Raw genomic sequence first — 23,297 nt, forward strand, 5'->3', positions numbered from 1 at the left:
GTACATGTGACAATAATAAATCAGTTACCAATCGTAACAACCAAGTTTGCTATTGCCATTTGCATTAGATTGATATTATCCCATCGTGGCCAGACAGAACCATGATGGAGGAGGTGGGCTTGGTGTACCCCAAATTCTGCCATGGACATTGCTTGTCACCCACTAAGTGCAGCCGACCAGCGACAACTAAGATTGAATGTAATCTGTACCTGGTGGTCACGTGTATTATCAAAACATTGAAAATCTATTAAATTATGTATTCTAGTCAATTAAAAAATAAAAAAAGCTTGGGAGGATGACCTAAATTGTCAGATTTCTGATGATAGATGAAATAAAATTCTTAAACTGGTTAATAAATCATCTTTTTGTGCTCGTCATTCTCTTCTACAATTTAAAGTGGTTTGCAGAGATTACATTTCTAAACAGAAGCTGTCCAGTTTTTACTCGAATGTTTCTCCACTTTGTAATAAATGCAACTCTGCTGATGCCTCTTTAATTCATATGTTTTGGTTTTGCCCTAAAATTGAAAAGTTTTGGCAGGAAATATTCCATACCTTCTCACAACTTTTTAGGGTCCAGTTTGACCCAAATCCCCTTACTGCCTTGTTTGGTATTATTGCCAATGAAGATATAACTTTAAATACTCCTAACCTACAGGTTTTAGTTTTTACCTCTCTTTTAGCAAGAAGAGCAATCTTGCTTAAATGGAAGGAGTCTACCCCTCCTATACATCTTCAATGGCTACGTGATATTATGTCTTATTTAAATTTAGAAAAGATACGCTGCTCAGTCTTAAATTCAAAACAATCTTTTTATGATATCTGGGGATATTTCCTAAATTACTTTTCCAATTTATGAAGTTTAACAGTGCACAGACTTTTATGTATATTTTTATCTTCTTTTAAGCGAATATGTTTTTTTTCTAATTATCCATTATCATCCATCAGCTTTTTTCTTTGGTAGTTGTTAGGGGTTGACTTTTTTTATATAAAGAATTTCTTTTATGATGTATGACTTATCTTTAATTTTTTGATTACAGAGTCGTATACCTTTATGTGTTATGCTATACCATTTTGATCAATTTTATCACAATATATGAATGTACACAAGTTATGTTGAGATCTATCTATGTGTTTCACTCTGTAAATCTTGTTTTTTCCTTCTGAATAAAAATAGTGTAAAAAGAAAGAAAAAATAAAACTCATAAAGGTGAGCAGTTGACTGAATTTTCACGTATGTTTCCACTTCCCCTCCTTTTTCAGCGTGTTGAATAGAGCGTGACCTTCTCAATACGCTGGTCCATACTTCTGTCTCCACTAATCCCTCCCTCTCTTGTGGCAGTTTCCAAAGTAACCTCAGGAGATGCCACATCTGCCCTTTTATTGCCTCCCTTCCCACCACCCAGGGATTCATGCATTCCTTCCAATTGAAGCAATGATTCACTTGCACTTCTTCCAGTTTAGTGTACTGCACTCGTCACATTGCAGAAACCGAAGCACAGGTTGAGTGACTTCAGGGGGAAACCCTGAGCTTCCCGTTGTCTGCCATTTTAATTCCCATCCCTTTGCTCATCTGTCTGTAGCTTCTTTCACTGTTGTCACAAGACCCAGCACAAACTTACAGAACAGTAACTCCAGATGCATTGCAGTTTCTGGATTTGTATCAAATTCTACAATTCAACTAATTCACTCTGTCTGTGTCTGGACTGGCTAGCCCAGTCCATTTCTGATATTGGCTCAGTTCTCCATTCTCACAAGCACACCCTACAACTTTTCATTTGTAATGTTTATACTCCCTTTATGTTCTCATTTTTTAACTGCCCTTACTTCATAGCTTTTATGCTCCTGTGTTCAGATTCCCTCTCTCTAATTGCCCCCCCCCACAATTAACCCATTTTCTCATTGCCACCTTGTATTGAACTTTGACCCATTCAATCCTGCCCTAACTTTGTCAGTTTTGATGAAAGGCCATCAACCTAAAATGTTAACTTACTTTTCTTCCAAGAAGTGATTTCAGCATTTTTCTGTTTTTATGTCAGATTTCCAGCATCTGTCACTTTTTATCTCCATTTGTACAGCCATCACATTATTCTTGGGAAGACAAAAAAAAGACATTCATCATCTCAGATCATGTGCCACTGCGGCAATTGGGAGAGCTTGCAAATTGGTTACAGCAGCAGTCTCCACCTTTCCCACATCCTCCCTCCCCTGGCTCCTACTGTCTGTTCTTCTGCCTACCTCTACCTATCATATGGGAGGCGGGCTGGAGATGCAGTACATCTCTAGTAAAGGAGGTGTAAGGGGCTCCTTCCCTCAGCTAGCCTGCAGGTCACCTTTGGGTAAGGGGTAGCACCTGCTTAGCATCCCCTCCCCTCAAAATCAGGGTCACATGAAGTCATGGGAGCAGCTGGTGCTTTTCACAGATCCTGGTCACATGACCACTGACGCCAGGCAGCCAATCTCTGAAGAGTGTTAATGAAGGCTGGGGTCACTCGTCTTGTAAAGTCACTGCCCAGAAGAAGGTAATGTTAAACCACTTCTTTTGAAATATGTGCCAAGAACAATCATGGTCATGCAAGGACCATGATCATCCAAATCATATGACTCAGCACATAATGAATGAACTAACTTTCATCCATCTGTGTCTGTCTCCCAGCTCCATCACATCCCACCCACCCACCAGGCTCCATCTGCCCATCATTCTCTAACTATCTTCGACCCTCCAATCACCTCCCGGCCCTTGTCTCAGCTTCTCTCCCCCTTCTTCTCCTTATATTGGCTATCTTCCTTCTCTAAACTCAGGCTTGATGGACAGTGCCTTTTACCTCCACAGATGCTGCTGGACCCTTTTGAGTTCCTCCAGTAAATCGTTTTGTTACTCCTGATTATAGCATCTGTGATCTCTTGCATCTCTTGTTTACAAACAGATCTGATTATTAGAACAGGAGCATTCTAGGATATCGATGTCTTTGACAAATTTGCTTATAAATTATTGCAAAATCATTTATAAACTAATGGCTTGGCAATATTGCAACCTTATGTCTGATAATCCATATCATGTTTCCTTGTGTAAGCATGTAAAAATTATTTGTTATGAGCAGCACAGGGAGTAATTTGAAAATAGGTGTTGATCTGTTGATACTGCATTATGAACTGGTAAGGAGTACAATGTTATAGACAGAGCTCAACCTTTTCACACCTAGCAGATTTGATCAAACACTACATTCATGAATGGTGGGGGTGCTGAAGCAATAGTAAGAGGATGGTTCATGAACAAAAATCTATTTGTTTGTTGTGAAAGGTACAATTAAGGCTACATCCACACTACACTGGATAAATCTGTGACTGAAGCTTTTTTCTCTTCGTTTTTACCCTCCGTCCGCACTAAAACTGCGTTTTCGACCCCGGAAACTGGAGCTTTTCAGAAATGCTTTCCAGGGTGGGCATTTTTAAAACCGCTGCTCAGGCAGATCAGTGTGGACGGGGTAACCGGAGACTTTTGAAAACGCTGTCAGACGGCAGCGCGCTATTTCATTGTTTTCTTTAAAGCAAACTAACAATTTCGGAACAGACGGCAACGAGACTGATGCCTGAAGAGTCAGAAATGTACTCACCAAATACTTTGACCCATAACTTACTGAATAAATAAGTATACCCACTTTGCCCTGTTTTCTGTCCTTGCTTGTATGAAGGTGGTTTACCTATTTATCCAAGTACTTCTCTGACAATAGATGTGTAACAGCCTAATGTAACATTGTATGGAAATACAAGATAACACTGATGCAGACATGATTTATACATTTAACAAGGTGCTTTATTAATGCAACAGAGTTAGTCAGTTTTTCAATGTTAGACGTCAGCTGGGTCATACAGTCTGTGAACTCCCTGTCAGTTGCCTCCGTACGCTCCAGTATTTGTTTTTTTTAACTTTTAAGTTCTCCTGTGCGAGAGCCAACAGCTGTTCATTGTTTTAAGTTTTTCTAGTCTGTAACTACACAAATGCGCACTTTCACACCGAGATTCGACACCAAACAGGTTGCTTGTTTTCAGTAGATGTGTCCTGCGCATGCGCAGTAGGAGGAGATTCGCCGAAATCTCCATTTCAATGTAGACAGAGATACTTTTAAAAATGCATAGTGTGGGCGCCTATCGTTTTTACACGAAACCGGCATTTTCAGAATTATCCGGTCTAGGGTGGATGTAGCCTAAGTCAGCATTCCTAGCCTTTCTAAAGAAATTTACAGATTTTTGTGTGTGAGGAGGTGATTCCTGATTTCAACCATGAATGGTCTGGCTTTAATTTGAAGACTATGCTCCCTTGATCTGCGTTTGCCTGCCAGATTTCCCTTATCTGTGGAATTCTTCAGAATTTCGAGCTCCCTGCTCTCCTCCCCAGGCCAAGCTACCTTTATCCTCTATTTTCTATGCGGTAGAGTTAACATTTATGCAAGGCAAGGCTGATTTATTTCTTTAAATAGAAGTGACAGTGAAATAATCCGCAACTACTTCCTGAGATCCCTGCCTATGATAGATACCAGACCTCAGCCAATTCAATGTTAAAACATCAAGCAATGAGTCAGTTTGTCAACACAGCAAAATCTCCAAACTCTGGCAGCCTTTTGACCGACCAATGTGGAAAATCTGCGGTTCAGAACTACTTTGTCCCTGGCCAAATAATTCCAATGCAATTGCAATAGCAGCATCTTTCCACAAATATTCTCTTTCTTCTAAATCCAAAGTAAGGTGAACAGTGTTTCCTTAAGTTTTCTTTTATTTCCATGTGGCAGAGTTAGTCGATTTTTAAGTCCTATCCTTTTTGTTGCATTCTTTATCACTTCCTTAAACAGATGCAATCCTTTTCCTTGGTTTATTCCCCCTGGTGGTGGAAATGAATATTGCCACGTTTTAATAATTCAGATGTGCTTACATCTTGGTATGTTAGAAACCATGCAAAGCACAAGCCTAAAGAAGAATATTTTTCCTTGCCCAAAAAATCCATATTTCCACGTTTGCTTGTGGCTTAGATGGAGGCTATTTGACCCATCATGTCCATGGTAGCTTTTACGGCAATCCCATCATCCAGCATATTTCCCTGCCGTCTATTGTTTTGAAAATAAAAATAAGCAAATCAGTTTTGATCCCTGAGTTTATTTTTCCATTAGTAGTTTGTTACAAGTGTTCTTACTAATCAATTAATGCAATGGAAAGTTATAGCCTTGATTCCATTTCTAAATAAAAACTTGAAGTAAACCATTCCTGTTCAGTGTGACGCATTGCTCGGGACAGTTTTTATAAGTACAGCGACCTCAGTGTAATTGTAATCCTATTTATGGCACATGTGCAAGTGAGCAGTGGGTTTCCTTCCCCTTTGATGTGAGAGAGTGACTTACAAACATTTAGCACTAATCCCATACTCCCGTGGGTTTTCCCTAAGTAGTAAGTGAGCATGAGGTGACTCGACATAAAACTGCATCCTTTAGGGCTTGGAGAGGATTTATTGCCAGCAATAGCATGGTCGTTCCCACCTCTTCCGGCAAGTTGCAGATTCCCAGCTAAAGCAGTGCTCTTAGCCATTGTATCTTGAAATGAGTTGATGCTAAAAAAAATGTGAGGTCAATTTAATTTGCTTCTAACAGACAGTATGCCACCAGGCATGTGAAGTTTACCCCGCCCTTTCTGGGATTGTGGACCTCATTTCTGATGTGCTCAAATTGTTTTCAGGGAATGTCTCCATGGCTACAGAATTAAGCATGTATCACAGTACCTCATTGACCTTAGCGCCTGTCAGTTCTAAATCTCGGCGGGAAATGTCGACTGTACTCTTTTCCGTAGATGCTGCCTGGCCTGCTGAGTTCCTCCAGCATTTCATGGGTGTTGCTTGGATTTGCAGCATCTGCAGATTCTCTCTTGTTTGGGAGTTATAAATCTTTATCACTAAGGACAGTGAGCACAGGACTTAAAATATGTAAGTTCCCCTTCAAATTCCAGCACCACTCAATTTGAAATATATGGCCATTTAATCAATTTTGTTGGTTTTTTGTTGATTTTTTTACATTTTCTTCCTTGGTACCATTGAGGATACAAATGGAGCATAACAATTGAAATACTTAAGAAGGTACTGCGATATAAATGTATAGAAGTATAAAATATTTAATAAACAATGCAGTGAATATAAAACCTCTCCTCTTCCCACAGGACTCAGAAATGGAGAGATTTGTCCCCAGCTGCTTGCAGCACAGAAGCAGATTTTGTCACGTTCTGACTTCCGGGTTTGGTTTGGTTCCGTAGCCCCACGTTATTATTTATTGTTTTAGTATCCACACTGAAGCAACTGAGAGAGCGTGAGGAATCATAACCTTAGCCTTTAGCTAATGCCATTGTGTAACGAACATCTTACTCAGCACAATCATGTCCTGGCGTAAACATGGAAGATCTAGTCTCTACCCACTGTGTGCACAAAATGGCAACATCCAAGTCAGGAAGTGGCTGTGCGGGGAAAGTGGTTGTTAGCCCATAACATCAATTGAAACATTACCACAGTTGTGAATTTAATTGAATGTTTCAGTTTTGAGCACTTAATGAATCTTATGGCCCTCCTCAGTCATTCTTTTCTGCTTCATTTTTAGGCTAAAAATATTGAGATTGGATGCTTCCTTTCTTCTTTGTATCCTTCCCTTATAAGCAGCTGTTCAGGAGCAAAAAAAAACACCCAGTAATTAAAAAAAACGTAATAGGAAATGAGGTCTTTTCAAAGCTTTTGAAGTCTTGAAGGTGCGTTCTATTTTTGTTGGGAAAATAGTTAACAGAACATGAAGCAGAACAGGATGTGGCAAAGCCTGAGGAGAATCTTGCAAGTGGTTTTTATTCTGACAAGGCCAAAGTTAAAAAGCCTGGATGGAACTTTCTGGCCCATGGGCATTGTAGACTTGCTTGATGCCACTGAAAGAACTCTTTGATTTAAAGTTAAGTGAAATGTGTTTTTCTTGGTGGAGTACATGATGTTATAAGACAATAAGATGGAGAAGTCATTGAGTCTGTTCCACTATTTAATTATGGTTGATTTATTACCCCGCTCATCCCTATTCTCTTGCCTTCTCCCAGTATATGTTCATTCCAAGGAATGAAAAGAGGAGAAAAGATGAAGTTGAAACATCCTGCTGAATGCATAGACTCTCAAAGTTACACAGAGGGGATTGCTGAGCAATTCTGTTTGTTAGAGCTCCACGATGGAAGTAACCAGGAGTCCCACTCACCTGCCTTTCTTCTTAACCCTTTCAAGTATATTTTTCCCCTTCATCCAAATCTCTTTTGAAAGTTTTTGAATCTCCTTCTGTCACTTGTTCATATAGTGCATTCCAGATCTTAGCACCTTGCAGTGTAGAAGTGCCTTCCATGTAGAAGAGTGTATTTCTCTGCTCTGTGATAGAAAGCTACCAAAATAGACCTGATTTTAGCTACTGATCAGAGTTCATGATGTGGTTCTATTCCTTTGCAAGGATTTTGTTAACACACACTCTGTACAATGCATGGACAGAGAACCATCAGGCATGTGAGATGTGCAATAGAAATGTTGGTGTTACTTGAGCAAAGTTGTTCTCCTTGAAGGAAGGCAGCAAGCAATAGGAGCATTGCACCTGAAGCAGGCTTTGCTTGAGTATCGAAGCCATTGGTTAAAATGGTACAGAACTAGGGGATGGGTTTAATTTGGCTGCTGCTGGGAGTCCATGATTTTCATTTCCCAGATGGATGCTTCTTCCCTTTTCCAGTATTAATCATGTCCACATTATTTCCACCCTCACTGTTGTTGTGTAACCTACCCCATTTTTTTGCTCCACCTCCATTTTATTTACTTAGAGATACGACACAGTAATTGACCCTTCTAGCCCAACGAGCCCCCGTCGTCCATTTACACCTATGTGACCAATTAACCTAGCATCCATTTTGTCTTTGGAATGTAGGAAGAAACCTCAGCACTCAGGAGAAACCCACACGGTCACGGAGAAAATGGAAAAGCTCTTTTCAGACTGGCAGAATTGAATCAGAGTTGTATGTGCAGTAATAACTTTATGCTAACTGCTACACTGCTGTGCCAACCCTGAACTGTGTTTCTAAGTAGTTTACCCGTGACTCCAGCTCGTCACCTCCCTTCTGCTTACACTGACTGACCTCCCCCACCTACACTTATCTCACTGATAGGAGGTGGGCTATCAGTCCCAATTGCTTTCCTGGTGATCCTCCCTCTTGCCCTGCTGCCCACCTCACAATCACTTTCACAAATCTCTGGTCTTCATCCATCTGATCCTCACTACTTTGCTGGCAAATTACTGCTCAGTTAACTTGCTCTGTGGTTGTATATGCAAAAGAATTTCGTTCATAATAGAACAGGCCTTGTGCTCTACACCTTTGGCCTTATTCACAAACTAAATCTTAATTGGAGATCTTTCACAAAAATGTCACAGGAATCTCAAAACTCCACTTTAATTGCCTTTTCAAGGACAGTACATTTTCTAGCCCTTTTTTCTCATAAGTGATGAGAAAAATTTTAACAATTTTTGCCATTTGTTCGAAATCTTTATCCATGTGCTGCCAATTCTTAATTTGCGCTCACAAATGTATCGGTGGTGATATTTGGAGTGTAACTTAATTCTGAAGAATCATTAGATTGCATTTATATTTTACAAGTGGACTTCAATAAGTATGGCAACCTTGCAGAAGAGCATCGCCAGGAGTCCAATATATTAATGTTGACGCACACAGAAATGTTAACTCAGTCAAAGTCCAAAGAGATCAGTGGCAGAGCAATTTTAAGGGAACCCATAATGAAGGACTCATCTGTGCCAGCATAACGGCACCCAGCTGGCAAACATATCCGAGCTAAAATTCACCACGGGGCTGATTACCTTCACTTAAATATTAATGCTCTGCCTGCACATACTGGTTACATATACTTTGGAACTTCCCGGAATAGCTTGAATCTATAACCCCAGCTGGTGCTGAAAGATCTCCTCCCAGCATGACCTTCCTGAATTTTATCTGGTTAACAGGCTAAACTGAAAGACCTTTTTGTTGGGATAAAACCGCCCCATATTCCATTTTCACCGGTCTCCTTTGAAAAAGGCTATTACAGCTTTTGTGTAAGTAGCATAATAAAGGAGAAAATGATAACAACCGTCGGACTCAAATAGTGAAATAAAAATGATGTTATTAGCATAAGCTAAATTCAAAAATGATTCAGAGAACTTCATTTTCAAACAATGGCCTTGTCAAGATTTCTGTATCAATCAATTTGGTGAAATATCACCAGTGTGTGCTTATAGTATCTTATTAATATTTTGAATTGCCAATATTTTAAGCTGCTATTTTTTATTAACATCAGTATCTTAATGGATCCAGACTATTATGTGGCAAAAATGGGAAGAAAGTCACTGATTTAAATCAAAGCAGCCAAGCTACTGCCTGACTCTTGCAACACTGGATTAAAATAAAAAGCACGATCGCGGAAGATCTAGCAGCCACAATTCTAAACAGATTGTTTGGCCAAGAAATCACAGCGTTCTAGTGAGGAGATTTCTGTTAAATGGTCTGACAAATTTTAAATCAACACATTGAATATATGCAAAATAAAACAAATTTTTTAAATAAGAATAACACCCATAGAAGACCAAATAAACAGTCCTTATCAGTTTACTGGCGTTGGATTGGAATTTGACTGAAACTAATAAAGGAATTATTATTATTACAAAGAAGTATTATATAAAAATGCATAATAGAAACGGGTCTTCTGACATTTAATTCCCGTTTGAATGTGTCTGTGCCCTTGTGTTTACCTATTTCCAAATGATTTTATTCCAGTTTATTTCAGTTATCTATCCAAGCTATTAAACATTAATGTTAGTGTGGCATCAATTATTTACTTCAGGAAAGGATTCCATAATGTTTTCTGTCCAGATCAATTGTATTAAGCCTTGTATCCATGCCCAGTCATATTAACCCTTAGCAATTGAAAGAAGTGTGATCTATCTGGTGTCTTTGACACTTTACAACACCAGTATCAAAATGTCCTGATGCTTTTCTCATACCTACATCTAATTGTAAATCATGCCTCCTTGCAATTTTCTCTATTGACAATAAAATCCCATTCCAGTCACCTACCCCTATAAGTATGAGTACCAAGCCATGCTATGAGGACTGGCAATACCCAAATCCATCACCTCCCCTGCCAAAAACTGTCCGCTGCAAGATAAATCGGGCCTGTAGTCAGTGTCCTGAACCCAGCCACGGGGAGTAGAACTGAGCAACAAATTTGCAAATGCAAACATTTGATTTGTTATTAAAATGTGATGTTGATTTTTCCAGCACAGCTATGGCCTTGACACTCATCATTTTACTTACTGAAGAATAGGTGCTCATGTTGCCATTTGCTTGGGATTGGAGTTACTGGTGGTGTACTTGCTTGTATATGAGATAAAAATAGCAATTGCAGAATTTCCTATTTTTTGACTTGTACCAACTGACAAAAGGGTTTTAGCCTGGCCATTGCTGTTCACAATACCCTGCATTTGTCTCAACCCCTGTAGTGTTAGCTATTTATATAGTCTCTTTAATAACTTTTTAAATAAAACTTATGCTAAATAAAAGTTAGCACTTAAAATGCTAACTTTTATTAGTCTTAAAGGAGCTGTGCTTATTAATTATGGGTAAATTCTGTTAAATTTGACTTTTGTGTTAATATGAAACAGCTGCAAAGGTGAATGCACTGTTGTTTTTAAATGAGCTCCCTTACACTACTGTATTCACTTGAACAGGCAAAATGGGTAAAAAGCCATTTGAGTTCGCATTAAAATTCTGCAGCCTTTACGTCAACATGGTTTACCACTGATCTCTTAGGCTGTGTTGTTTTAATGGGTGCTTGACAGAATCAGTCAAAATTTTATATCCATAATTTGAAGCCCAGTTTGTGCTGAGTCCACACATTATCAGCAGTAAGTGTTCAGTAACTTACTAAAGTAAACATGATGAAAAACACAGCAAAAATGACTGCCCGAGAGATTAATAATCTGGAACTTTTTAATGTGTTACACAATTGACTGAGTGTGAAATATAATTGCTACCTGATGGCACATAATCAATCTTCGATCAGCTGCTTCCATGCGCATAACTTGTCAATGCAAGATGCACTTAGAGTCCGCACAAGTGATGCCAATGCACGGGCCACTCCTTGAAATAGGTAGTTGAAGCAGTGTGGTTGACGTGAAAGAAAACATTTCCTAACACAGTGCAATTCCTGTAACCATGCACTTTTAAGGGAACATTAAATAATTCAGAACTGATTTGGAGCAGAACTGTCTTCATTCCATGGGACAGAAGACCCTGGCACAATATCAGAACACCAGAGATGCTAAAAGAGATACTGATGAAAGGCCATCAAGCTGAAGTATTTACTCCTTTCACAATCCTCAGATGCTGCCTGGACTGTTTAGTTTTTTTTCAATTTTTTTTTTTGATTTTACAAGTTGCGTGTGAGTCTGGATATACACTGACTTTCTTTGTTGCCAGTCATACGTGCTTCAGAAGCTCTGTCACTCAGCTTCCATCGTGACCTGGAACAGGGGGGTAAGGGCTGAACGTTTAGGTGACTGAGGATGAGTGCAATGTTTCAGACTGGGAAGGTAGGTCCTATCAGAACCTTTGATGTCCACCAGCTTCAAGAGAAATGGACGCCAATAGTTTCCATTGCCGTGTCACCAACACCAGCCAGAAGCCCCAGGCAGCTTCCACACCATGCTGTAGAGGTGAAGAGCAGTTTTACTTTCAATTTACTCTGGGGTGGCTTTGAAGTGTCGTGGTTGGTGCAACTTTTCCCAGATGTCGTCTCTAAGTGTGCCATCTTTAATTCCTGCTGCTGCCTGCAAGGAACTTATATGTTCTCCCCATGACTGGGTTTCCTCGGAGTGCTTCGGTTTCCTCCCACATTCCAAAGACATGCAGTTTAGGGTTAGAAAGCTGTAGGCAGGTTATGTGGGTGCTGGAAGCACGACACACTTGTGAGCTGCCTTCAGCACATCCTCGATGTGATGACGCATTTCACTGTGCGTTTAGATGTCCATGTGACAAATAAAGCTAATTTTTATCTTTAGTATTTGCATCATTGTATGCGTATTTATGTCGGGCTGCATTTGGCAGTAAGGGATGTGATGGGTGTTGGGCAGAAGGTACTCCTTCTCCTTGAGTAGAGACCAGCAGTAATCGTTGCCAGAGATATTATCATCCTAAGAGACAGACTGCATTTGTATGAGACATCACATCAGGTGGGAGCTGTTTAGAAACTACAGATGCCCTGTATTCATTCCCTGAATCAGTAGTTATTGTGAGACTACTTGCAGAACATTCTCAGTGTTTCAGCAACAGCTTCGTCCCCTCCACCAACAGATCTCTGAATGGACCCAGGAACACTACCTCACCTTTACTTTGCTCTCTTTTTGCACTACTTAATTTAATTTTGACTGTAATTTATATTTTTTTTATTATTATGTATTACTACGGCAAAACAACAAATTTCACAAGCATATGCCAACGATGTTAAGCCCGATTCTGATTCTGAAGACCAGTATTTGGAAGCACAGATACATGCACTTCCCTGATCAACAGCACTCCTTGTGTCCATGTTCTTTCAGTCATCAAGCTGGACAGTCAGAAGACTCTTGGGCAAAGGCCAACTTTGTGGCTTTGTGGCTCATTCCAGCTTTAAATGCAGACTGTGTTGGAAATGGATATACAGTGACAGTTACAATGCAACTTGGAACTTGATGGAGCATCCTGGAGCTGAGTTCCCACTTTGTTGCATTGGTCAGGTGTCGTCCAACAATTCTGCCCAGAGAGAGCGCTGTACATTGTTGCTGTCTGCTTCACATACCTCTGGTTGTTTGGATAGCAGGAGCGACAAATGATGTCAACTAGAACCTCTCTCTAGACCTGCCTGATGGCTGTGTATTTCATTTGAGCTACCCACTGAGTTCCATACTGAAAGATAGTCCCTCACCAAATCCAACACATCTGGCAAGGACTTTTTGCATTAAGTGGATGATTCTCTATTTCCTTTGAGGTGAGAAGGGTATATTTGTGGCTTTCAGCAGCAGGTGCACTGAAGTAGGAGCAGTGCCAAATAATGTTAAAGAGGTGGAGAAAGGTAATTCCAAGCTCAGATATTGCAAATTGCATGGTTTGATTTCAAAGTTTCTGGTGAGAAAGACTATGTTATTAAAGAACAGGATTTTTGCTGGGGAGTGAGGAAGATAACTGGTTTTGCCAGTAGTTATTTGGACATAATTTCAGTTCATTAAATTACTGGGCATTAGTCAAGCAGTATTTCAATTTGGAGAGTCCAAGCTACCGAAGCAGAATTGGGCACTGTCAACATGCTTCAGAAGGCTGGCTCTGTGTCTTTTAGGTGAATAATGTTATCATTAATGTTACTGAAATATTTTTTGGTGGTGAATAAAGTTTCATTTTCCTGCTGTAAAGAAAATCTTTGACACTTTCATCGTAAGAATGCTTGAAACTTTGTCATTTATGGAAAAAAAAATAGTGAAATTAGGCCATATGTGAAATAGCATCCAGACATTTGGGAAATATTTGGTTAAATGGTTGACTGAACCTGCTGTAAAAACTTAAACTACTGGAGACACTCAGCAGGCAGTAAATGAGAAAGGGGAGTTATCCAAAGATAAGCCTAATTTAATATGAAATCAAGAAGACTAAGAGAAGCTAATGCAGGTGGTTTTCAGGTAAGAATAGTGCCTGTTGAGTGCATCCTCACCAGGGTGGATAATAATGGAGAATCATGTGATCAGGAAAAGCTGCAGGAGGTTGAACAACTCTCTTAGTCGTACAGTCCAGAAACAGGCCTATTGACTTCACTGACATTACACACCAGCTTGCATTAATCCTATTTTTCTCTCCCCTTAGTCCTATCAGTTCCCCCAGATTCCACCACTGTCATATTTGATATGTCCAATTAACTTATTGACCTGCATGTCTTTGGGATGTAGAGGAAGCTGAAATATCCTGGCAATCACAACAAGAAGGTGAAAACTCCATCCTGACAACTACAGAAGTTAGGTTTGAACTAGACTGGCAGAGCTCTGAGGCAGTATTTCTACTATCCATGCCCTTGGACTATAGAATCACCTGTATCAAAGACTGTAGATGGTTCGAGAAAGATGTGCAGTTAGATTAACTTTGACAGAATCATTTAGATTGTCAGTGCATCTGTTTAGATACTGTGATAAAAGTGAAAGATTGATTAGAATTATGTGCACAATGAGTCAGAATATGGGAATGAATACCATCTTCGTATTTTCTCTGAACTTCTGATGTTTGTTTCTGACAACTAACACTTCATGCATGAAGAAGACTGTAAATTGACCTCTGTTAATGAAATGTATGCCATTCAGAAATACCTTAATAAATGGCTGTAAATATAGAAATGATGGCATTGATATTTTGAAAAAAAAAGAAAACTGTAGTGTGATGATCTCATCCCAACAGAAAGAAGCTTTAGAAGGTATTCTTTGAAGTTTGTTTAGTTTGATCTCAGTTTTACTCATGAAAATATAATTTTTACATCAAATCATTGTATCTTTTCATGTTTCAGAGGAGAAACAAAGAGGGAAAGCAATACTATAGAAGGAAAAGAGTCTACAGCCTATCCCAATACAGGGGAAAGCAACTGGAAACAAAGAAAAACTTTTGAAGATATTGGTAATGTAATTTTCATACAATTTTCCCTTAAATATTAAATACTGGTGTCCCCCACTTTACAAAGGTAGAGCGTTCCTATGAAACCTTTCTTAAGCCAAAATGGTGTAAAGCGAAGAACCATTCATTTATATGGGGAAAATTTCCATAAAAGCGAAAATCCTCTTTCTAATGTGAAAACAGGTTACTAATGTAGGTCTTTTGTAAAAGCGAAGTGGCGTAAAACGAACATTCATAAGCAAACACCTGTATGCAAATATGCTGAATACTTTGTTTTAAAATTCTCTTTCTATATTGTGGTGGCTTGTTGAAGTACAATCATTTGAAGTATATTTCTTACCAAATCTTCACCATCTTTTTCTAGGCAAAGAATACTATAACTTGTTCTCTGTGAAACTTTTTTTCTGCCATACTTGTCTATTATACAGTATATGCTTAGGAGCACAATAGTGTTCACACAGATGCGGGCATCTGTAATATTATTTACTCTGGCTTATTAGGAATTAATTTTCTATGAATTGACAGCGTTTTCTTTTGATGAAGTTGGTAATAGTTTTTGATGGGATTGCATCACATTCCAGTTTCAGAGGTAATAATAGCATGTTCAAAGTAGTTATAATGAATTGGATTAGACTCATCTGGATTAATATTTAGAACAGTGTACACTGGGCAAAAGAATTTCTACCCAAGCATGATCAGCAATCCATGATCAAATTATGGGTTCTTTGCTGTATTTTTTTCTGTTTTCGTTCAAGCACTTACATTTTGCTGGACAATAAATCTGTTTTCAATCAGGACATTGAAACAAGATTTTGAGTATTTTTCTTTTCAAAAATGTAGCAAGAATTGCACAGCATTTTTAGGAATGGTTGCCTGATACCTCGAAATGTAAGTTTCATCGGAATACATTGGGATTTTAAACATGGTGTTGGGTTCACTGTCTTGAGAATAACCCAATGAATATCTAAACAGGGCAGTGCCTAATTCCAGTGTTACTCTTAAGATTAAGCAACTTATGAATACTTGCAGGCATACATATCAGCCCCATTAACAACATTTTGATTAGAACAGTAGGGAAGTTGTATGGTTCCCCTGATTTTTTTTTTTGTTACTTATAGCAAAAGTACAGTTCAATTACAGGCTTTGGCCTCACTCATTCATACTGAACAAAGCACCTATCTACTGTAACCCCAATTTCCTGCATTTGACATTTACCCTCTCCCACTTTCCTATGCATGTACTTGTCCACTTGCTTTTTCAAATGCCTTGATTATACCTGTTACCACCACCTCTTGCAGCTTGTTCCATATACCTACCCCCTTACTGTGGTAAAAAACTAGCACTTCAGATCTGCTCTTTTACACTCACATCCTCTATTGTAAGAAAAGACTTGAACTGACAATGTTACCTATGCACCTCATAATTTTATAAACTTCTGTAAGCCCACCCCTCAGCCTTCTGCACCCAGTGAGAACAATCCTGGCCTATCCGACCTCTCTATGTAACTAAAGCCCATTCCAGGTAACATCCTTGTGAATCTCTTCTGCACTCTTTCTATCACTACCACATCTCTTCTGTTGTGAGCTGACCAGAAATGCATGCATTATACTGAATGTGGCTTAACTTGTTTAGCTACCTGATGTTCCAACTCTTATGCAGTGAACGTCTGTTTATGAAGGCAATGAAACTAAACACCTTCCACACTACTTGATCTTCCTTTGTTGCCACTTTTTGGGATCTGTGAACTTGTATCCCCAGCTCACTCTGTACATCAATGCTTCTAAGGACATTGCAGTATATGTCCTGCCAGTGTTAATCAACGCACCATTGCAGAAATTTCATATTCATTGCAAGTGCATGCTGAACTTGACCCTTTAAATGGGTACATTTTTTCAGGTAGTGGGCATTGCCTGCAAGGCCAACACGTAATGCCCTTGAGAAGATAGTGGTGAGCCTGAGCTGTTATCTCCTCAAAGTCTCACATTGCAATTTTCCCACAACACTGTTGGGAAATTGGACAGAGCTCCAGTGAAGGAAGGGCATTATTTTTACATGCCAAAGGTGATGTGTGAATTAGAGAAGAGTGTTACTGGTGTTGTTCCTATGTTCCTGTTGCCCTCAGCATATCAGATGGCAGATGGTAGAGGCCGTAGGATTGACAGATGCTGCAGGAGAAGTCCACTGTGCAAAGTAGGGGGGGTGAATGGTTTCTCTGGGTGGGTTGCTGATCAAGTGGGTTTGTTGCAATGTCCTGAATGATGTTGAGCATCTCCACTGTTATTAGAGTTAGGCTCATCCAAACCAGTCCTGATTTATGCCTTGTAACAGGTTCAAAGACGTTGGGAATGTTCGAAAATGCACTACGCACCACAGGAAGTTATTACACAAATCCTCAGGATACCTGTTCTTTGATTTAGCTTTTTAGCCCAGTATCTATATGTGTGCGGGGTCCAATTAAATTTCTGGTCAATGGGCTGGGATTCAGCAATGATTATGTAATTGGATGTCAAAGAACAAATGGTTGTATTTTCTGCTAACATGGTGTGCTCTAACACAGTGGCTTCTACGGGGTCAACCAAAGGTGTTATTGTCTTTTTCAAATGTATTTTTTATAATTGCAAGACCCTGCTGGACATTAAGAACTACTGTAGGTCTACCCCATTAGTGAGTTGTTCATTAATGGAGAAACTAAAGGAGCTGGATTTGGTGCAGATCATGATGCTGCCTGTGACAGAGAGACATCTGTACATGAAGGAGGTGTGTAGTCTAACAATGAGTGATCATCTTAGATTCTGTTCTTGTGATTGCAAGACCCTGTTGGACGTTGGTGGTGTGCAGTGCTGCAAGTCCAGATTGTCAATCTATTGGCAAATGGTAGGGGTGTTGCATGGCCTCAGTCTGCGGTGTCACCTATTTGCAGATGCCCAGGGGCGATGTCAGAGTTGGGCACTCTACTAGAGTGCCATAGGCAGTGTGGCACAGTGTCCAGGCTGGAGTTGGTACTGTTCCCCAGTATTTGCTTGGCAGAAGACAAGCTAGATTGTATTTAACAGCAGACTGCTGCAACATTCAGGGACTCAGGGATTTGGATGATATATTTTTGTGTGACTGTATTCTACTATATCTTATATGTCCATTTAATAAATATTTCAATGTTTGAATGCATCTTAAAATAAATTTATATACAATTGATTCCAATTAATTGTGACATGTAAATACCGGTACATTTTGGCCAAATTAAATGATTGCCAAAATTTGCCAAAATTTCATGGAAATAGTTTAAATAGTATAAAATAGACTGACTGCTGTTTAATTCAGCCATGAATTATGTATTTAGATGAAATACAGAATGAATTCGAACATTACCAGTACTACTACAGTACTATAAAATTGTGTATTATTTCCTAATTGCTATCGATGGAGGAATTCATCCAGTATACACTGCTGTGTTCGTAAATGAACAAAATCAGTGCAAACACGTAGTGCAGATAATGGACTGCCTTCATATGATGATTTCAATGATTGCATCCTCCAAATCGTCATTCCCTTTGTAACATTTAAGATGGTTGTTGATGCTTTCAAATTCTTCCTTGTTCCTAATTTGTTGAAGTAATAAAATAATTTCATTTTCATTCCCAGCTGTTTCTGGCATTTTCAAGTCCGAATGCTTAAAACCGCAGTGAGCAAAACAGTTCTGAATTGTCTTATGGCTTATTTCTCACCAACTATTTGTGTCAAAGATGAGTTTTTTTGACCACAAACACACACAACTGGTGCTATTTTAAAAACGTTCAATCTAAGCAGAGTGTGATGTCTAACAGCCACACAAGTGCACATGACTGACGTTAGATAGAAGCTGCTAGAAACCTCAGGATTGTCCCAAATAAACATCTGCCCTAAAAACACAGTAAATATGAAGAAACACAATAAATTAAATAAAAGATTATGCATGACAGAGATAGACAAACAGCCAATGTGCAAAAGGCAACAAACTGTACAAATACAAAAAAAAAGAAAAATAGTAAGTATTAAATATTGAGAACATGAGTTGTAGAGTGCATAAACGTGGGTGGACACATTATGGACTCAGTTCATGGTTGTGGTGAGTAAAGATATCCCCTCTGTTTCAAGAGCCTGATGGTTGAGGGGTAATAACTATTCTTGAACCTGGTGGTGTGGGACTTGAGGCCGATAACTGCTTCCTGATTGCAGCAGTGAGAAGAGAGCATGGGGTTCTGGATGATAGATGATGCTTTCCTGCAACAGCGCTGCTAGTAAGTCCGGTCAATAGTCAGGTGGGCTTTACCTGTTATGGGCTGGGCTGTATCCACTACTTTTTGTACTGTAGGTTTTTCTTTTCAAGGGCATTTGTGTTCCCATACCAGGCTGTGATGAGTGAGTGAACTCTACACCACAAATTTATAGAAGTCTGACAAGGTTTTAGATGACATGCTGAATTTGTGCTGTTATGAATGCACCACAGCTCTGAGGGGCCGAAGGGGCGGGGGAGCCCCCTCCTTTGTGAGAATTGCAAGAGCATTATTGGGTTGGCTCAGAGGACCCAGGAAATGAGAGAGAGACCTGGCCATTGTCTCCTGGAGACAACGTTTGTGGATTGGGGACTATGCTACGTGCAGGCCCTCGGGCAAAGTGGGCTGGTTGAGAGAGAGATTGCATCATTCCCACCTGATTGACATCTGAGACCCCGTGAGGAAGTATGAAAGAGAGTCTGGGGGAACAACCTATCAGACGCACCAGAAGAAACGCTAACGATCCCGTGGTAGCAGGAAGCCATTTGAAGGAAGTCACGTGCGTTCGATTCTGTTGCTGGAATTGGTGACTGGCACCACGGAAACCAGCTTATAGCTAACAACGGGGAAGCCCGCTCCCCTGACTCAACGGATTCGCTTCATAAAGACCCGGGCAAGTTTCTTTCCTCACCAATCTCTCTCTCTCCAACAAGTGAAAATCCAGTGGTCCCCCCCCCCCCCCCCAAAGGCTGAAGCCTGCCGGAACTGAGTGACTTTTATATTTCCATCGGACAATATATTATCCCCTCCTAGACAAACGATCGAGCTGTTTCTTATTGATGGTTATTATTAGACCCGCGCTTTTAGATTGAGTAGTGACAACGTATATTATCTGAATGTTTGTATTAATCGTATTTTTGTGCCCCTTCATAAATAAAGACTTTTAAAAATAGTACCATCAGACTTCAACGGACCTCTCTATCTTTGCTGGTAAGTGATCCAGTTACGGGATTTCGTAACAGTTGGGGTTCTCGTCTCAGGATTTGACACTGAATTGGAGGGCCAGTGAATCGGGCTTGTAGGTCCAAAACTTGGATCTGGTTACGTGGGTAGCCAGACGGGAAACCAGCAAAGATGGACGTGGGTGAATTTATAGAAAACCCGACTCTGGAGGCGCTGGAGGTGGCCTCCAAATCGGACTTGATAAAATTGGCGAAGGAGTTAAACCTCGCAGGGGTGAGGTTGTCAATGAAAAAGCGGGAGGTGCGAAGGGCAATAACTCAGTATTATATTGCGAAGAATGTGTTTACAGCTGAGGTATTGGAAAATATCCCTGAAAAGGTACCAGCTAGTGGGGTAGCTCAGTTAGAGTTGGATTAAGCAAAAAGAGCTGGAAGCAGCTGAGAAGGAGAAGGAGAGGAAACATGACTTGGAGATGGAGAAGTTAAGGCAAGAGCAACGAAGTCAGGGGTCGGACCGAGAGGAGCGGTTTGATGTCAGTCGGGCGTTGAGGTTAGTACCCCCGTTCAAGGAGACGGATGTTGATAGTTACTTCTTGCTTTTTGAAAAGGTGGCAGTGAATCAGAAGTGGCCCAAAGAGCAGTGGGTGGAGTTGTTGCAAAGTGTGTTAAGAGGGAAGGCCCAGCGGGCATAAGCGGCGTTGTCCACGGAGGGGGAAGGGGAAGAGAAATATGACCAAGTCAAGGCGGCCATTCTCCGGGGTTACGAGCTAGTAGCTGAAGCATATAGACGAAAGTTCAGAAATTTACGAAAAGGGTGGAATCAGACGTATACCGAGTTTGCCTATGAGAAGGGTGTGCTCTTGGACCGTTAGTGCCCCGCGGAAAAAGTGGACGAGGATTATGGGCGTCTCAGGGAGTTACTTTTGATTGAGGAATTTAAAGGTTGTGTTTCGGCGGACATCCGGATGTATTTGAATGAGAAGCCGAATAAGTCCATTTCAGAATTTGCTGGGTTCGCGGATGAATATGCCCTAACCCACAAGACAAAGTTTTCCTCAAATAGAAGTTCCCAGAGAGACCATGGGAATGATCGAGGAAGTCCGACGAGTGAGGCAGAGGTCCCACCGGGAGCTAGCGGTAAGGTTGAGGGGGAAACGCAAGACGGCCAGAGGTTTCCAGGCTTGACCTGTTTTAATTGTGGAAAGGGAGGGCATATTGCATCTCGATGCTTTGCTCCGAGGAATTAGTGTTCCCATATCAGGCCATGATGAGTGAGTAAACTCTACACCACACATTTATAGAAGTCTGACAAGGTTTTAGATGACGTGCTGAATTTGTGCAAACATCTAGGAAAGTAGAGGCACTGCTGTACTTTCTTTGTAATGGCACTTAACGGGCTAGATCTAGAACAGATCCTCTGAGAAGATAATGCCGAGGAATTTAAAGTTGCTAACTCTCTCCACCTCTGATCCCCTGACAAGGACTGGCTCATGGTCTCTGGCTTCCTTCTCCTGTACTCCATAATCGGTTCTTTGGTTTTGCTGGCACCATGCAACCAGATTTTAAAATATCCCTCCTTATATGTTGATTCATCACCACCTTTGATTCAGCCCATATCAGTGGCGTTGTCAGCAAATTTGCAGTAAATTTAGCTTTGGAGCTCTTAGCCTCACAGTCATAAGTATAAAGCGAGTAGAGCAAGTGGCTAAGCATACAGCTGACGATGATTGTGGAGGAGATGTTGTTGCCAATCCGAACTGACTGGGGTCTGCAGCTGAGGAAGTTACGGAGCCAGTTGCACAAGGAGTTATTGAGGTGTAGGCCTTGAGTGATGGTGTTAAATGCAGAGCTGCAGTCAATGAAGAGTATTTTGATGTATGACCCTTCAACTTGCAGTTGTTCCAGGGTTGAGTGAGGAGCCAGTGAAATGGCATCTGCTGTTGACCTGTTGTGAATGCAGGCAAATTGCTGTGGATCAATGCCTTTATGTTTACTTTGACCAGCAAAGCATGGAGGCACCTTCACAGGCTCCTACAGTTCTCAGTAACCCTGTGATTTCAGTTTCTGATGCTGACAGTAGAGCATCCTTTAGGAGGATGAACACATGAAAAGCATCTGGCCCAGGTGTGGTGCCTGGCCAAATACTCAGGACGTCAGTGTTCACTGGTATATTTAACCTGTTGCTTTGGCTGTCTGAGGTACCCACCTGCTTCAAGCAGGCTTCAATTGTACCGGCGCCCAAGTAGGGTGTGGTAACCTGCCTCATTGTTTATCATTCAGTAGCACGTATGTTCACTGTGATGAAGTGCTTTGAGAGGTTGGTGATGGAGCACATTGGCTCCTGCTTGAGGAGCAACTAGCAGCCATTTTAGGAAAATGGAAATCCACAGCACTGAAATCTTGCACCCATTTGTTCGTGAGAGTGAGAGAGAGAGGGAGGTGGAATATGCACACATTTCTTCAAGGGTAATGACCACTGCCAATGAGTAGGACAGAGCAAGAAGATGTAGCATCTGTGAATTTTGCTATACACGACAGTAATCTGTGCAACAGATTAAATATTGTGATGAAGGATAAATGGGGAATCTAGTTACACTCCACAGTTCCAAGGATAGGTAATTGACCATAAATTTCATACACCATCTTGATATTGGCTTTTGAGAGGTCCACATGATTGCTTTCGAATAGAGTAAGCATTTTCTTTACTCAGGAATTTAAGTACAGATGATTAATAGAATAAACCTGTAATTTACAAAATATGAAGTTACTGAGAGAGAGAGGGAAAGAGAGGGTGATAGAGGGGGGGGGGGGGGGAGCGAGGAAGCTCAGAACTACCAGCAGAACATTCTCTTAACCCACAGTACTGAAGAGGAAATCCTACTGCCTAACCAGTAACATCATGACTGACATATGGCTGGACCAGTAATTCAGATGATGAATAAATAATGCTGAGACATGAGTTCAGATCTCACCACAACATCTGGAGTGTTTAAATCCAGTTAATTAAGTAAAGCTGGAATCAATAATGGTGGTCATGAACGTACTGGTTTGTTGTAAAAAGACAGCTGGCTCAATTATTTGCTTAAGGAAGGGAAGTATGAAACTCTTGCCCTGTCTAGTCTCTATATATCAGCAAACGCAGAGCTTGCAGGTCTCTGAAATGGGGGTTGGGCTGTAAAATATCAGGCCAAAACATGACAAACTTCTAGCAATGACCCAGGCACTTAGCTTGAGTGCGACGCAAGTTCAAGTGAGCACCTCTTCACTGACATCTGGACGGTGCGAAAATTAGGAATGCTGATCTTAAAACTAGTCAGGTACGAATTCAA

At 40.5% G+C, this 23,297-nt stretch overlaps 1 protein-coding gene across 1 annotated transcript in view; it reads left to right on the forward strand.

Moving 5' to 3' along the window:
* Window positions 1–23,297, forward strand: part of LOC132381196 (neuron navigator 1-like) — a 752,075-nt gene that overhangs the window by 218,530 nt on the left and 510,248 nt on the right. The window contains exon 6 of the mRNA XM_059950487.1: window positions 14,653–14,759. Coding sequence (XP_059806470.1) covers window positions 14,653–14,759 — 107 coding nt within the window. The remainder of the gene's footprint in view (window positions 1–14,652; window positions 14,760–23,297) is intronic.

This window comes from Hypanus sabinus, chromosome 25 (genome assembly GCF_030144855.1).
Source record: "Hypanus sabinus isolate sHypSab1 chromosome 25, sHypSab1.hap1, whole genome shotgun sequence".
Taxonomy (NCBI): Eukaryota; Metazoa; Chordata; class Chondrichthyes; order Myliobatiformes; family Dasyatidae; genus Hypanus; species Hypanus sabinus.